This window comes from Serinus canaria, chromosome 5 (assembly GCF_022539315.1).
Source record: "Serinus canaria isolate serCan28SL12 chromosome 5, serCan2020, whole genome shotgun sequence".
Lineage (NCBI taxonomy): Eukaryota > Metazoa > Chordata > Aves > Passeriformes > Fringillidae > Serinus > Serinus canaria.
In genome coordinates, this window is record NC_066319.1 from 7,700,612 (window position 1) to 7,718,605 (window position 17,994).

The 17,994-nt window shown below is 43.0% G+C and overlaps 2 protein-coding genes across 3 annotated transcripts in view; one reads left to right on the plus strand and one right to left on the minus strand.

The window, feature by feature from the left end:
* PPFIA1 (PTPRF interacting protein alpha 1) overlaps nucleotides 1–17,994 on the plus strand; it is a 503,873-nt gene that overhangs the window by 77,678 nt on the left and 408,201 nt on the right. The gene's annotated exons all lie outside the window — the stretch shown is intronic.
* SHANK2 (SH3 and multiple ankyrin repeat domains 2) overlaps nucleotides 5,891–17,994 on the minus strand; it is a 259,058-nt gene continuing 246,954 nt past the window's right edge. The window contains exon 22 of the mRNA XM_050975060.1: nucleotides 5,891–10,079. Within this exon, the coding sequence (XP_050831017.1) occupies nucleotides 9,506–10,079 (574 nt within the window). The 3' untranslated portion in view covers nucleotides 5,891–9,505. The remainder of the gene's footprint in view (nucleotides 10,080–17,994) is intronic.

Sequence of the window (17,994 nt, forward strand, 5' to 3'; positions counted from 1 at the left end):
ATTCATCAGGTGCACATTTACACTTGTCCTGTTCCTCTGTGCCGGGCAGCCCTGGACACTGGCACATCCCAGCCTGGGAAGTAGCTCAAGCTCAAGATCAATTATTATGGAAATGATGTAGAATTATTAAATTATTTAAAAGCCACATAGATGTGGTGCTTGGGGGCATGGTTTGATGGAGGGCTTGGCAGCTCTTGGATGATCTTAGAGGACATTTCCAACCTAAACAATATTCTGATTATTCCCAGGCACACAGAGTGCTACTACAGTTCCTGGAAAAAAACAAGCTACCAACTTACCCTCAATTCATCTGTGTGGCAGCTACAAAATAAATTAAAATTCCTCATTAACCAAGCCACTTATGGCTCTGCCTCCCCTGTGTTTGCACAATAGTGCAGAAAACTTTAATGTGGTCAGCAAAGTACTGATAAAAATAAAGGCCATCAAAATCTCAGACTCAAACACAGCCTGGGAGTATTGCAAGTTGGTAATGAGATTTCTCTACTGAATATTGGCTGTTATTTCCAGTGCTATCTGGAAACAGATCCTCCAATTAGTTCCTTCTGAGTTCCTCTGCTTTTAAAACTCTATTGCTGCTAATTTGCACTGGAATCACCTTTCCTTTCTGTAAAGCTCAGATATCGGTCCTGGCCTTCATCTTTTGTAGCTGGTAACTGCAAACAAATCCAAATGTTCTTGTGTTTATATTGGATATCATGAGGGAAAATAGGGAATTTCATCTATACAAGAATAACAAGAGATCAGTCAGGGAAAGGAAGATGTCCTGAGGATTAAAAAAAAAAAAAAAAAAAGGCAATGATACAGCAAAAATATTCAATAGTTCTTAAACTTAAACCCCAGACAAGCCAGGTCTTGTTTCTGTGGGAGGTGATTTACAGTACAGGGATAGAACTGAGCCTTGTAATAAACCCAAGTACCTCAACTAATGGGATAAAACTTGTGTTTTCAGTAGTAAGTAAGCAATATAATGAAATATTTGGCACAGTCTACTGGTGTTCTGACAGGTGGCCCTGTTGCCCTTTGGGGGACAGTGAATCATCCACAACCACACATTTGTTTCTGGGGTTTTTAAAATGAATATTGGTTTTGCCTTTCAAATCTCTGAAATTCTTCACAGGGTTTCTTACTGTGGTTAATTAGACAGTTTCTCCAGTCTGATGGAACATCCTTACTTTAGAACATTTCCTTTATCTGTTATTTAATAATGCAAAAAAAGAAAAAGGAAATGCATGTGTTTTGCTAAAGAATTTAGATGTTATAGAAACTGCTACAAATTTTCTGCTGTCCTTGCAGACAAGGACAATGAATAAATCCCCCAGTGATCTTTAACTGCTTTCTTTATTTCTTTAAAAAATAAAAAAGGAACAAAACAAGCCATGAAAACAAACAGAACCTGAAGGTAAGGGCTAAATTAGCAGGAATACTGGGGCTTGGGCAACCTTGAATTTAATCTCTAAGGAGCTGCAGATCACTGTTTTATTTTACTTGTTTTATTGCACCTATTTTGTGCTGACAAGAGCATGCAGAACTGTGCCTAGGTGGAAATTTTCTCTTTCCTGAAGAAACTTTTGCCCTTTTTTCCTGGAGTTCTTTAATGCTGCAGTCAGGCTTTAGGTTTGTCATATTTTAGGTGCAATATCCCAGGTTTGCTTTCTCTGCTCCAGAGCTTGGTCTGGTGCTTCAGTATTAATCTCACTAATAGTTTTCAATAGAATCATGAACCCCTGGAATGGTGTGGGTTGGGAGGGACCTTCAAGCCCCTCTCCTTCCCCTTTCCTGCCATCGCAGGGACAGTTTCCACCCACCCAGGCTGCTCAGGGAAGGCACCTGGGGTCCCCCCATCCCGTTTTTCTCAGCCCACGGCTCTGGCAGAAGAGCTCACAGGAAGGTGCCCCAGGATCAGTTGAGTGCCATAAGGAATAAATCCCAGGCTGTTTCCTACAGGACCCCCCAGCACAGCCCCATTCTCTTCCCTATCTGGGCTCTCTCCTGGTTTCCAGCCTGAATCCATCCCCAGCTAGTGACAGGTCATCCCAGAGCCAGCATTCCCTTAGGTCACCCCCTCCCCTGGCAGTTCACCCCTCACTTGAGGAGAAAAATCAGGCAGCTCCTTCCAGCCTCCCATCTTGTGGTTAAACAGAGCGAGTCCTTCCCAGCCCTGCTCCAAGCCCCACTCCCAGCTCATTCCCACCCTTATCCCACTGGTCCCGAGCTCCTGTGAACACCCTCCAGCTGCTGGCACCTACAGAGGTTTATTCCTTGGTATCAGGAATTTCCTTGCCCTTTTTTGGGGCTGGGTGTTGTTCACGTCTCTGCCAAGCCAAATTTCTCTTCTTCCCCGTCCCCTTCAACAGAGCGGTCCCGTGGAATTCCTGGCGGGATTCTCCCCTCTGTGCATGTGCTACAAGCAGATTTTCCCTGTTCCCGTGGCCCTGGGCTTTCCAGCTGGTTTTCCCTGGGATAAACCAGCCTGCTCAGCAGCACAGACAGACAGCACCCAGAAGATGAGCTCTGCTGCGGGTGGCTCTGTCCCCAAGGGTGGCAGAACAGCACCAAGGTCAGCTGCTGGAGCTGTGCCCACAGGACAGAGCCAAAGGCGTGTCCAGGGTCTGCTCCCAACGCACAGAGAGGGGAGGAATTTGCCTCTGGAAGAAAACTCCTTTCCTAGAAATTGAGAAGTAGCTTCAGGGAGTCACCTGCCCTTGCTTTGTGCCTTCTCTGTAATGCAGAAAATGAGTGGGTTTGGACATTTCAAATGACCTCAGGTGAAGTGCACACCTGTAAATGTCTCACTGGGGCATGGAAAGTCTGACAGGTCAGCCAGCTGAACCTACAGAATGCAGCACACACTAAAGATGACACCCACTGCTTTGGAAGGAAAGAAAGTTGCTGAGACAGAGCAAATGGAGAGATGGGATGCAGCACAGCTCGAAAAAGAATTCTGAACATAATAGTATTTCTTTGCAGTATTTGGCTATGCCCAGATAAAAATGAAGTGATTGTTGTTGTCAGCTCCGCGACAAGTAAATGGTAAGTGATAAATACATCAATAACAGAAATGAGAAAATGAGAAGTGACTTCTGTCTCAGTTCTGTCTGATCTGTTGGGGCTCTGAGCTCACCCTCGCCACAGCAGGTCTGACCCCAAAGGAGACCCCAAGCTGAAGCACAGGGTCACAACAAAAGGACAGAAGAATGACAGAGCCCCAGCAGTTCCTCACTCGGGATTTTCTAGGGGTGGATTGGTGGGGAGAGCCAGGCTTGGCCATTCCCTGCAGCCAGCAGGGAACACTCAGAGACATTCAGGTAATGGGAGCACACCAGTGGAAAAGAACCCATTAAAACATGAGGTAGATTTTGAGGTTTCTGTATATTGTATTCTCTTCAGATTTCCAAAGCAAACAGGTACATGGCGACATTGATTCCAGTACAGGTTTAAGCACATGCAACACTGGTGTCCTATCTGTACATTGTTTTCTAAGGCTGCCCAAGGACCTTTACATTGAAAGCGTACAAGAACTCACACACACGTGCACGGATTCCTCCTGGCATCAGTCCTGAGGAAGAAAACAACTGGAATTTTATTGGAGAAACCAAACTTCAGCACTGCAAGCACATCAGGGAAATCCCCTCCCCCAGCTGTTCTGAACTGCTTCCCAACCACAAAACTCACTTCCCCCCCCCCCCCCCCCCCCCCAATTTGGAGCTGAACAGGCTGTTGTTCATCAGGTTGTAGTGTCAAAAATGGTTCAAAACAGTCCAAGGTTTACAGTACTGGAGACAAAACCTATATTCCCATTAAAAACCATGCCGGATGCAAATGAAGTATCACATGGAGATGCTGACGTTCAAAACAGAAAACTGAGAAAACATAAGCACAGAGAGACCAGAAAATACATTAAAGACTTCTCACTCATGTATAATTTGTGTAATTATACAGTCAGCCTTTCTGTAAAATACTGAAGGCCTAAATACTCAGGCCAACCTAAATAACAGCAATACAAAATTTTTTAAAACGGCTTCTTTAGAAAGAATGACAGTAGTTGAAAGTAAATAAATAAATAAATATCTTTAAAGGTCTGATATTGCTCTGAGACAGTGTCCATCAGGTTCCACTAGATGTCAGTGGCACAGAACCAGTTTGTGGCAGACTTAATGGCATCAAGTCCACTTAGTTTGTTTATCATCGTTACCTCGTCTGTGAAACACAGCCCATGTCAATTGTCCCAACCACCCAGGATTTATGGCAGTGAACTGAACCCAAAATAACAGTCTCATCTCATTTCTTTTCCCCCTCTTGCTTGCCTGATTTGAATAGAAGCCTTGAAATCAGGCTCACAATGCCAAAAATGTGGCAAGATAAGGTCTGAATCACTGCAGCTCCTCAGTGTTTCCTAAAGCAGTGACACGGAGCTCCCTCCAGCCCCAGCACTCCCTGTTTGTCAGGTACTGAACACCTTGAAGATAAAGCTTTTTATGTGAAATACAGTGTAGCTGATCCAGGTGGAAAATTATAAGGCACATACAATTTTTTTGTTGTTTTGTTTTTGTCTTTTTTTTTTTTAAAAACACACATTCTGAAGCGTTGTTACAATCGTGCTACTCTGGGTGGCCCAGCCAAGGACAGAGGGGATGAAAGTCCACGAAATGCAGGAAAATACAGGGAAAAAAAAAAACAAAAAAACCAGAAACAAATACAGAAACCAAAGAATAAAGCAGAACACATTGATACAATGTACACAATGACAGCAATGATCAACTCTTCTCATTTCTTTGGCCAACAAGCAGTGACAATTGCAAAGCATTCTTTGTTTTGCACTGGAAATACCTGACTTTATTTGGATACACAGATGTTTGCCACAATACCTGAAATAAGTAAATAAAAAAACCTCAAACAGGCTGGTTCTAGTTTATGTTTTTAACAAAACAAAGCTGCCAAGTAATTGTTGTTGGGAAATCATGAGAGAAATAATAACAGGGGGCTACAAAAATGATGAGCTAGAACGACAGCTGAGAAGAGATTCATACTTAAGGAACGTATGAAACCAAATGGCAACGGTTCTAGGCATTTATTCCAATATCTTAGAAAATAAAAATAAAAATACTCTTCATTGCATCACCATTTAAAGATAGAAAAACAAATCTTTAACTTAAGCCAAAAGAAGATGAGAATTGTTTCCTCGTTTTTTGATTTTTTTGTTTGGTTGGTTTTTTTTCCATTTGCAGCCTTGTTTATTCACAGTACAAACAGAGCCCGCTGGTACAGATTTCAAAGTCACAAGATGCACAAAGTCGGACAAGGAGCGCTGTTCCCTCCTCCCCTCTGCACAGCTGCTCTGCCCCCGAGGAACCCCAGCCCCAAATAAAAATAAAATCCCCAAACCCCCACTTTTCAGTGCCCGTGAAATGGCAGAGCAGCAGCAGCACTGAAGCTCGGGGCATGCGTTCCCCAAACAAAGAACATTCCACACATTTCGGAGTTCCACCTTAAGGCAAAAAAAAACCAAAACCAAAAAACCAGGTAATGCAGTTTTCTACCTGTCCCCTTCAAAGTGTCCTGCTTTTCCAGATTTCAAGCGTGAACCCTGAAATTCAGTAAATGAACAGAACATTCGGCATAAGAAATGCTTTAACAAAAAAAAAAAAAAAAAAAAAAAAAAAAAAAGGAATAAACAGGAAATGTTTTTCCCAACAATAAATCAATAAATTTCCCTTAGTTCTATCTACATTTTGTTAAAGCATTTTATGCATTTTCAATAACAAATTGCAAATATTTTTGGCAACTTATTTTTTTTCTTTTTTAATAAAAATCCAGACAGTGTTCTCTGTTTGCAATCAGAACCACACCCTTAGTGCAATATTATATTTATTTCTTACAGTAATTTTGGTTGCCATACAAGAGTATTAAGGATTGGGGAAAAGTGCAAGTTACAGGAGCTTGATTTTTTTTTTTTAATCAGTCGAAATAAGAGGAATTAAAGCACAAAAATTACAGCAACATAGATAACGTGAACACAAGTTGTTACACAAACTATAGCGAGAAACATATTAGTATCTAGAAAAGAAAAGAAAAAATGTAATGGAAAAATTATCAATATTTGTGGCTCATACACATAATCATCGCCAGATCAACTGGGTAATGCTTTCTAAGAACTGAGAGGAAAAGAAAAAAAAAATCACTATTTTTTATTAACTTAAGTACCACAAATAATTAACTTCTTTGTGATATGTAAATTCTGTAAATCAACAGTCACATCTAGTCATTTTATAATATATGAATTAAACTTAAAATGTTCTCAGACACCTAGGGCAAGGAGTCTGTGCAGTTATACACAATTTACATCTTGTAAGAGTTTGGTATTGTATACACAAATATTACAGAAACTAGGCATGTAAATGCAATTTATTTAAATTACAGTATATAAACAAAAGTTGATCCTAAAACCCAGAATATCATAGATCTCTAATGACTTTGTTTTTCACTATCAGAGTAGCATGAAAGAAATGGGTCTTCTCTCCTCCCCCCTGGTGAAAATACTCGGAGGCCACGGCGTTATCTGTTACTATTGCTTTCTTTTTTTTGTTTCAAACCACCCCTCAGAGCTGGAGACCGAACTCGACTTGGCAGAGGTGCATTCTGGTGGTCCAAGTAGGTCCCCTCAGGTCTCCTTACCTTTTTGCTTCATAGGACATAAGGTGAAAAATAAAACTATTCCCTTACAGCTCTTTCTTCTGCTTGTTTTGTACCTGCTCTTGGAGTACCTGAAGAGATGCCCGAGCAGGAGCCACACCTGTGTGAGGAAGGGACGGTCCCACCTGGGAGTTACTGGGTGTGTCAGCCTTGCTCAGGGCAGGTTCAACCAACAGGAAGGTTGTGATCCAAAAAAAGCAGCTTTAAAAGTCAACTTCTACGTTTTTTTCTTTTACTACTGTATTTATTTCCTAACGTATTTCTGGCACGTGTTATAGAGGTAATAGCAACTGTACCCAAAGAAAAAAACAAAAAAAAAAAAAAAAAAAAAAAAAAAAAAAAGAGAGAGCATGGCATCAGTGGTTTATTTACTGAATTCTGTCGTATCACCAAATGGAAGACAAAAGATGGCTAAATTACCTTTTCTTTTTTTTTTTTTTTTTTCTCTTCTTAAAGTGTGTGATGGCCTCAAGTTGCCTGCATCGACCTATCTGAGTGGAACTGCCATTTTCTACACCTCCATGGAAAAACTCAGCACTCCTTGACAGCAAAATGCCTCAGTGCTTTGTTTTTATGTCAAGGCTCCTTGGAACTCCCCAAGTACAAACAGAGCGCAGTAACAGATGTTAAGTCAAAAGATTTGCTGTTCCATAAAGGGGGTAGGAGGCTTAAATAAGTTGATTTTTATGAGTTTCCAATGCGTTGGTAACTGTAACCACTTTTGAAGAAATATTCATCCTCCTCTGTAGAAGTTCTAGCAAAGATAGAAAATATAACACAGCTCTGCTGGTTCAGATGCATCCAAATGAGGTTGATTTTAAAAAGGTCAAGACTTTATAATTATTCCACAGAAATAGTAGTAAACCACAAAAAGTTTTTTTTTCTTTTTTTTTGTTTGTTTTTTTTTTCTGTTTTTAACTTCCTAGCACTGAAGTGGCACAAAGGCTGCCCAGTAGACCAGCCACTTATTTTCTTAAAATATTGTGCTTATAAACTATCTGTACAACTATTTAAACTTGCAGTAAAGAAAGATATTTAAAATGCTAAACTTTATGTACTCATACTAGGGCTGTTGCAGACCTAATTAGACACTTGTTTGTGAGCAAAAAATAATCACAATAATAAAAAAATTAGAGATAGGCTGGACCATATCAAGGACCATATCAAGGAAAGAAAGTTCAGGTACCTTGCAAAATGTAAGGGAACCTGAAAGTTTGGTAGGGAGGCAGTTTAGCCATCCACACCCAATTTACCCACCTTGAACATCTTGAATATCCTGTCCAGAAAGTCCTACAAAACTCACAGATATTCAGAGGTGTTAATTACAAGGGGGAGTTCAAACATGCAGAGAGAGACTTGTTAACCTGAAAGGTGAAAAAAATAAATAATTTTTTTTTTTTTTTTTTTTTTTTTTTAAATAAAGCTGTGTGAACCAGCCATGGGCGTTTCTCCCCTGCTGACGGAAGTCTCCCGGAAAGTTCTGTCTGCCCCACTCCCAGCCCTGGATTCTGGCAGGGTGCTCCCACCTCTCATGCCAAGGAATGGGCTGGGGGCCAGCGCCCGGCCCTCTGTCCTTGTGCAGAGCCAGTTCCTGCCAGCAGTGATAAAGTGAGAACCTGGATCCCTCCCCAGCCCTCCTGGCTCTCGGAACACACGCACCCCCAGACACTCGACAGCTCTTTCCATCTTGGCATCACCTCTCTGCCTCCTCTCGAGGATCTGAAGCATTTCCATCCTAACAGGCTGAAATCCCTCTCTCACTTCAGATCCTGGCACACTTCCCACTGAATTCAATGGGAACATTCATCTCTCTTCTCCTTCCTTCTCAGTCTGCTGTTCAAAATACCCAGGCACTTACCACTCACTGAATTAAGCAGCACCTCTCAGGGCTCAGCCTCTCTCAGTGTCTCACTGTCAAGTCTCAAAGCTGTGCCCAAAGTTTGTCCTAGCTTGTGGAGTTCATATTTTGACTCAGCATCAGCTGAGCTGGTTGAGAACTGGGGGGGATCTCAGGCTCAAACTAGCTTCACTTTGCTGTACCCCAAAGTGTGGTCCCTCCTCAGCCTTTACTCAACGTCTGCACCATCCTACAGACAGACAGACAAGGCCACGTCAATGGAGCGTGCACTGAACTTGTTCTGCCACCTTGGAAGAGTGCTAAATACCACTGCAGAAATAAAGAAATACTAGGTAAAACAGAGCAAGGTTACCATTGGACTGACCTCAGCAGAACAACCAGCTTCACTGCCAACAGACCAGGGAGCTATGCCAGTAAAAAAAGAGGAATATGAACTCCTGTGCCTGCCTCAATATCCCTGCTACTGATAAAACTGGGTTTGAGTGGTAATGGAGCAACCTGTCTTCTTAAAATGAACCAAGGGCTGGGGAAGGAAGCCTGCTTGGAGACTGAATGTCAAGGAGAGAATAAAATAAAATGCTTTTTTTTTTTTTTCTGTCAGTAAAAGAAACCCTGAAATGTTTGCAATTTTAAAACAAAATTCTCACGCAACGGTCCCAGCCAAGGGCAGTATCAAGAGTTTTAAAGTTAACAATTGTCTCTCTCTCACGTCTCCCCACAGATTTGAAAGAAAATGTCCCCACTTCTTTAGCATCTTTAGGTTTGTGTTTGGGCATGTAGCAGACAGACTACATCTCCTGAGTACCAGGAATTCATCTGTTTTCCCCCTCCCCCCCAATTTTGCTGGCACTCGCAGACAGACAAGGCATTTGGGGTATGTCAGTACCAGCCCATCTCTAGTTATCAACAGAAGTTTGTGAGGCAAGATAGCTATTCTTATCTGTCCAGCAGCTGCTTCAAAGCTCTTTCTATGTTCATTCTGTGCCCAACTCTAGTCACTCCAAGGTCTATCAGATCTTCCTTCTGTAGATTTGGTAAATGTGTGCCATCTATTTCATTGTCCATAAATGTTTCTTTATGTTCACCTAAGTTTAGACTTTCCAACCAATCTGCCACATCTGGTTTAGTCCACAGGTGGACAGGCTTAGTTGTAAAAGGCTTATTTGAGATTGGCTGTTGTAATATGGAGGGAGAAGGAGACCTGCTGCGCCCTGTGGTCAAGCCAAATAAGTCCCCAGAAGGGGGCTGGCTGGGTAGGCTAAATACATCGGACAGAGTTGGAGAAGGAGATGAGGCTGAAGCAGAAGCAGTCAGAGGAGCAGGCAGGATGTCTTTATTAATCTCTGTTGGTGAAACCACAGGGCTGGGAGCATGCCTTGCTCCTGAGGTCCTGCTGTCATAGTCTGGGGACCTGCTCTGTAGTGTGATCGGCTGGCTGGCTCCGGGTCGGACAGTGAAAGTGATTGTTGTACTTCGTGTACCTGAGACAGTACTCATGACTTCCGTGCTCCTGCAAGGGCAAACAGACAGGCACAGTTAGAGCTGCTGGCCAGGATGGCCCCATCTGCACGTGGTAATTACAGCATGGCAATACTTGGGGAGTTTCACATTTTAACTGAAAGTACAAAAATAGTACCACTGACTCTTTCCCAGAAAATCAGCACCAATGGTAAGCCATAGTTAAAGACAAAACATTTGCTTATGAGCAGTCCAGGAGAAAGCATCTTCCAGAGCACAGTCTCTCCCTTTTTAATACCTGTTCCCACATTAACTCCTGGTTAAATGAGAAGAGCTGAGTGAAACAAGCACAGGAGCACTTTGTACTCTCAGCAAAGCATGACCAGGAGTCGACCTTCCCTTTGCCACGTGGAGGGTTGGAATCCTTCAGCTCTGGCTTTACACATAACATAGCCAATAATTGTAGCTGTGGAAAGTTTCAGAAGCACCAGATTTTGGATTTCTGGGCTTCACTCAGTGAATTTTGCAGAATATTCATAGTTTATAGAACAAGCTGCTTTTATTTCCCTTTCTATCCATGCTTTAAACAAAAACCAGTTTTTCTAAGGTGCCTAAAACATCTCAGTGTCTACTTCCTTCCACAGAGAAATTATACTCTGGCAGTTTCACCACAAAATTAAGGAGACAAAATTCTTTTTCCTGTGCATGACTGGAGGTGATGTAGCTGGGGTCAAGTTCTGCCTAAAGAAAATGAGTTTCAGATTAGGAATGAAGCAGGCATGAACCTCGCTGAGAGGCTCGCTCTGATGCCCAGCCTGACAGGGTGGGTGAAGGAACACGACCCTCTTCTTCTGCCTGCTGGCTACAGAAGCAAATTTAGAAGGTTTGGGTCTGTTCATGTCATCAAAGGCTTGACCCCACAGCCCTCACTCCCATGGGAAGAGCCTGCTGGTCAGCGTGCACACTTCAGGACACTCCACAGAGCCCAGGGTTATTCACTTCAGAAATAACTTGCCAACTGGGAAAACCTTCAGACAACTAATTTAAAGCACTTGCAGACCAAAGGACGGGTTTATTTATCCTGGGAGCAATGCCATGGAGTCCAGAGGATGATGTGGCTGATGCTGTACTGAGATTTCCGGTGCAGACCCTGACAGAAGCCCTCTGTTTCTGAGTTCTGTTTTTGAGTGCCACACTGTCCCCAGGCCTGGCCTGTCCTGCCTGTCCTGGGCAGAACTGAGCATGGTTTGGGTACATGATGTCAGCTGGAAATGCTTCCATTAATCCAGCACAGCATTAATTCTGCAGTGCTGTGCAGAAAAGAACTCAAAGGGATGGAGGAAAAGCAGGGTAATGGCAACATGGGGCAGTGCTAGCAAATAGGTTATTAATCCCTTTCACCTACTGCAGCCCTGAGCTGGAGACAGTGATTCCCTGGCTGGCTGCTGCCTGTGGAGAGCCCTGAGAGCATTCCCTGAGTCACCCCTGGGGCTTTGGCACTTCACACCAACCCAGAGCCCAGGGAGGTGCAGCTCTGCCACACTGACATCTCAGCAGGTCCTGCTCAAATAAAGCTCCCTGTCATGAGAAGAGCACCGAGAATCACTTTTGGGAGAACTCACATCTAATTCACACCAACATTCTCACTGATTTCCCACAGGCTGCTCCATGGATTTCAATGGGAACAGGGGGATCTCTTTGGAAGATTGGTACTTCACTTAAAACCCAGTAGGAGCAATGCTTCCAGCACTTATGGCTTTGTAATTTAACACAGAAAGGAAACACTTGGCAAGGTTCTGAGTGTTTCCAGTGATGTTTTTGGCACCTAATGGCTCTCATTGTTTTCCAAGGCTGGAGTTAAGCATTCTTACAAATAAAAAGTCTATGGCAAGAGACTATTAAATTCTACTAACCAAGGGGAGCAAGTTATTTCCACCTCCTTTACCTCAGCACTAGGAGTCTCACACTCATTACTAAGGCATGATATAATTTAAAACCAAGAATAAGCCTTCTTTGAGAAAGGCTGGGGTAGTGCTATCCTAGTGATGGCAAGAATGAGCTTTGTATAAATAGGGAAATGAATCCCTGATCTTTACCTGCAATCACCCTTCTACTTTACTTTTCCTGTCTTGCAAATACTAGAAATTAGGGGTTTGTATTTACACCCATTGTGGCAAGATCAAATGGATGATGAAAATATGCCTTCTTTTACTCCAGGTGATGAAAGGTAATTTCTACTGCTTGACTGACAGCTCCAGGCTCTGTGCTTTGCAACTCGCTTTTGCTGCCTCTCCTTCAGACTGCTCCTCTTAAAGACTCCCTGCCCAGTCTTGCTCAGGAAATTACTGTCACTCCTCCTTTGAATAAAGGATGTTAAGACAGAAGAAACAAACCCCCCAGAAGTAAACTCTGTGCTCTCATTTGAACTATTCTCTGGCTGGTGTTCCCTGACTTTCTCAGCCCCATGGGCAGGAATACCCAGGGTGAGCAAAGCATCCCAGGCATCCTGGTCCTTTGCTTCCTGTCAGCCTGGATCAAAACATTGGCTTCACATGGCTGCAAGCAGCAGCAGGAGAACTGAGAGCATCTTCCTTTCTCCAAGCCAGAGGTTCAGGGCTGATGATTATTAAAACAAAACTCTGAGATAGCTGTAAGATTTTTTAGCTGATTGCAGAGGTTTCAACACCAACTCAGTTCATAGCCATGTGAATGCTCAAATCTCACGGCATGGGCACAGCCCTGGTGAAACTCAAGGAAGTCTGCTGAAGCACTGCCAGGCTTTTAGTTCCATGCCTTTCACACCAAGATTATTTTCCCATGTTCTTTTCCCCCTTTTCCACCTGCCATAGCAACTCCATTCTTTCGTGCTGCACTGTAATTGTAATCCAAGGGGGAAAAAAACCCCCAAGGATATTTATGTAACTCCTATGCATCCTAAATGATAATTTATGACATCTCCCACACGATCTGGGGTGCAGACACAGCCTTGAAACCATCATCTGTCTTGCATTTTAAGGCTGGTTGGCAGCTTGGTCAATAAGGAGGGAGCAGGTTCCAGCTGGAGAGCAGGCAGGGTTTGTTGTGTCACTGGGTTTCCGGATCTTTAATCAGAGCAATTCCTTAGGCCTTATTTGATCATCTGTTATCCTAAACATGTCAAATCCTTATTAAACCTGCCAAACCCCAAACTTCATTTTAAAAAAAAGGTGCAAAGTCCAATAATTATTTTAAATAAATGTTGCTCTATTGGAATCAGCATATGGTGGTAATTTATAAACATTTGCTGCTGTGAGCCTGCACTGATTGCAGTGCCCATTATGTTGCTTCATATTAAAATCAAAATATATAACCTATATGTCACAACCACATGGCCTCCAAGTATAAAAGCCATCAGCACAGCTTGTAGCCAAAAAATTATTTTAAATTTAAATTATATTTGCAAGATTCAAATTTACTGTTAACTTAATATCAGAGGCAAATCAGTGCAGCAGCTCCCATGGAAAAATAAAAACCCCAAATTATTCTCCTGGGAGCTGTTTTAACCTAGAACTTTCCAGAAGACTTGCTGGTTCGGACACAGCTTTTCCATTGTATCAAAGGAAAACACCTTAAAAACCAAGAGTGAAGTAGCTGTATAGGGGTGCTGCAAGAAATTAAATTCTTACAGATCTTGGAGGCCGCACACACCCCAAACTTTGTCTTCACCTCTTAATTTTTTTACTTTGTTTTCAGAGGCAAATTGCAAGGCAGGAAAGTAAGGCAAGAATTGTCTGTTTTGGGGGCAGGTGAAGAACAAGGGCTGACATGATGACTGGCAGGATGCAGAGCTCCTCACAAGGGCGTTATTGTGGGGAGAAGAATTGAGAGCTGCTCGGTGTCTGCTGCCAGCGAGGAACAGTCAGGAAGGTCTGTGGGAGTCTGTCTGTGTAGGAGCAGGAGTTTCCATGTGAAATGTCTGGAAAGCAATGGGAAGGGGATGGTGCTAGGCCAGGAGGCAGCCTCAGCCCTCTCTGCTTGGATAACTGAAGGGGAAAGGGAAGCTGGAAGGAGAACGGGGGGGATTCCACAGCTTTCGAGGACAAGACAACCACATGGGGTGGTTTGTCTTTACTTTTAGCCTCACACAGATGTATAAAACTGTATCAATCACCCCACCCCTGCACCTCCCAAACTCTGGCAGAATCTGGCCATATCTGAAGAGTCCTGCCCCTTGTTTAGGTGCTCAGACACACTCAGAAATCTGGTCTTATGTGCTCATGTTACCAACACATTTTCTGAGTACTTCTCTGATGAATGTGGCTTTTATTTCACCTTGAGATGACATCCTAGGTCCCATTTTAGGATGGCTACCATTTCTGGATTAGGATGATCTAATCCACACTGCACTGTGAGAAACACAGTCACCACCAAAGTCACTGAAATGCAATAACAATGGGTGAGCATCAAAAAGCAGCAGAATGTACAACACAGAACAGTCCATGCTTTATGGTTGGCACTTACTTCATGGCACTTCAGCATGGCCCTCCTCTGACAACAGCAGTCATGACAGCAAATAAAAATGACAAAATGGAATGACTGAAACACTGCAGAAATCACTGACAAAGCAAGCAATCCTGTGAAATTGGCTGGCAAACAGTTAACAATGTGAAATGAGTCTAATGGGAGAGCAGCAAGTGAAAAGTCAAGGCACTTATTTCATCCTCTGCCAAACCCAGACATCCTTTACCATAAACCAAACACAGGATCACTCCCTGTAAAGGACTCACTACTAAGTTCTGTTCTGCCTTACCTGCTTGTGGAAAAATAAAAGGAACTTCTCCAAATGCTCATGAAAAAACCCTAATTCATTGATGGCCAAAATCACTGGCCAGTTTCTCTTTTAAACTTGTTATTCCAGCACAGTGCAGGTTATTCTTCCTGGAGGACTCAATTCCACAGCATCCTCCATAACTCCCACACTGATCATGAGTATTTCCCACCACCAGCAGTGATGCCAATGTGCCCCAGAGGCCGTGGGATTGTGCAAACACAGCTGGGCAAAATCAGAAAAACTGGAAGTGTTTCTCCCCCTGGCCAAGCCATGGATCATTTTGGCGTGGTGCTGGTGGAGAGCAGCAGGAGCTGCTGTTCATTACTCCTTACCAGTGCTCCAGAGGCACGGGGGAGGGAGGATGCTGTGTTCCCTGGGGGGCTGAGCTGTCTGTCCCTGGCAGCCCCCAGGTTTATCCTGCCTCAGCCACGCTGCCTTAGGCCCTGGATCTCAGGGGCTGCCTCCTGATGGTTGTGTTGCTATGGGACTGCAGGGTCACAGACCGAACAAACACTCCTCCTCTCTCCCAGTGAAAGCCCAGCTCTGCTCTTCTCCCTGTTCTTTCATCAGCTCCCTAGAAAAGCCAGGGGCCTCTCAAATGGATTTATAGCACCTCTGCATTTATTGTGGTTGACACACCCTGTCCTCCTCACCTGCAGGAGGACGTGGATAAACCCGATTAAAACCTCTGTCACCACAGCTGATGGCCATAATTCCTCAAAGTAAATGGTGGCCAAAACTGGGAGTGAGATCTGGAGCTCTCTTCCTGAACCTTGTGATCAAACCCTTTAATTATACACTTCAGTTAGTACAAAGTAAGCAAGGGCATTCTCTCACTTCTTCTTCTTTTCCCTTCTCCTGCTGGGCTCCTTTTTCCTATCCCACAGGCTGGCCACTACCACTGAGGATGGAGGACCAGATGGTTTCCAGCCAAGTGTTTCCATGCTCTATTTAAAAATCTTGAAGCTCAGTGTCTCCATAAGAACCACGGGAAAACTATAAATACACCATGGAAGATGATTGATAAACCAAGATGCAGAGAATAAAAGCAAGTTTAGGGTGGTTTCAATGTAACACCTCAGAAATGCTGTTCAGGACCATAGAATGATCTCTACCTAATCCTCATTTATCAAAAACACACAAAGAAGGTGTTTTTATGGGTTACTGCAGCCAGTCATTACCCAACTGTCCGTAGTTTAATTCACCTCTGTGCCACCCTAACAGGGCAATTGCCTTCAGTGAATCCCAGTTTTACATCTACTGGCTGTGCAAAGAGAATTCCTAGTGGGATTCAGGATTCCAATCTGGCCCATAATTTCACATATGGCCCCATAAGCAGATACATATTTTTAATTTCATCAGGCTGCCTGTGCTGCGAACACCGCCCAAGCCAGCCTGTGAATGCTGTTCCTATTTATAACCCTTCCCAATCCTTCTCCTTGGCTGAAGGATAGGAACAGGCCCACTTATTATCACTGCTCTGTTTGCAGAGCTAACGAGTTGTTCTTTAATTTAGCAGAATCCCTGCTTTTTGTGAGACAAAATTCCTTGGTCCCTTTCTAATGCTACCTCACAGGGAAGGGCTGCAAGATCAACAATTGGTTGTCACAAGCTTTAGAGTGTTAGGAGGGAAAAAATATCAAGGAACTCCAGGAATTTTACCTTTGAAATTTAAACATTAGTTTTACACTTGAAATTTTCACAAGGTGGTATTCCTTGGTCATAATATGTGACAGCTTTGTAAAAAAATTGTGTCAGTCATGCAGTTGGGCTAGAAAGGCTGTAATTTATTTAACTTTTAGAGAGATAAAGCTGGAGTAAAAGCAGTGAAAAAAACCCACGGGGCTTCTGATTCCACAAGTGAACATCTCCACTTCCATCTCTCTGCCTTACCCTGGTTGAGATGAAAAGACTCTGCCTGAAGCACCTTTTCGAACACACTTCTAGCATCTGTAGATTGCTGGCTCTCTTCGGCTGTCTCCTGGATTATTATTTGCTTAAAAAATAAATCCTTTCCTTGTGGTTTAGCAGCTTCAATCCAGCTCATATTAAGAACTAATCACATCAGTTTGGAAAACGGCAGGAAAGAAAACCCAGCCCTCTTGTCTCCTGTTCCCACCGGGAATGCTGTGGAGGTGTCACTTTCTCCCACAGTCAAACGACAGCCAAGAGTTTTGCTGCTCTTTGCCACTGCCACCTTATCCCATTTTTCCCCTCTTAGCTCCTTTGGCTCAGGCACCTCCCAGATCCTCTCTCCAGCTTGCAAAGATGAGTGTTTGTGTTTACTTTTCAGGGAAGAAGCAGGATTTCAGCCCCATTGAAATAATGCTTTGGGTAGGGTTTTCCCCCCCTGCAGTTGAGCCTTTGTATTCCATAATGAAGATGTAGCAATTTGCCAAAGCTGAGTTAGAAAAATTAAAACCCTTAAGGACAGAAAAAAAACCCAGCATACATTTGTAACACTGAGTCAGCTCTTCCTCTAAAAGGTGACATATGGGGCTACTTCTGCTTACATAACAGTTTGCCTTTCTCTAGTGAAGTGCTATAGTTTTTCAAGTTTTCCCCACCCTTTATACCTTTAGAAATGTATTTTCACAGAAAAAATGTTTCTATTTACTTCTACTTTTCATTTTGCTCTCAGTAATGAGAGTACTATTACATATTTACAGTGCCTTGTAGTCAGTAGCCTCGGTTATTTTCTAATAAAATAGGGATGCTTAAGATCTCCACTGTAACCTGGAAATACCTTTCAGTATTAATTTTTTAAAAATAAAATCTGATAAATAATGTGATACACATGAAGCTATAGACAACATGTTCATGGGGCTTAACACGAAACATGATCAACATCTAGCAAAAATAATGTGGTTTTTTTTCATGTATGAAGGCTTTTCCTGCAGACCCAACTCAATTTCTTCTCCGTTTAGTCAAGTGCCACTGAAAGGAATTCCAGAATTTCTGTGTTTTATCACCATTTCTCAAATCTAAAAATTGAATTCCCTCACTGACACCAGTTTGATGACTTCCATCCTGCAGGAAATAATATCTAACTGTGTGACGCCGAGGCTGTGGATCACACTGTTTTCTGAATGAGCAATCTTTGCAATCAGCAGAGACACCCTTCCCTAAAAAACAAATTATTTTCATGCTTGCAAAG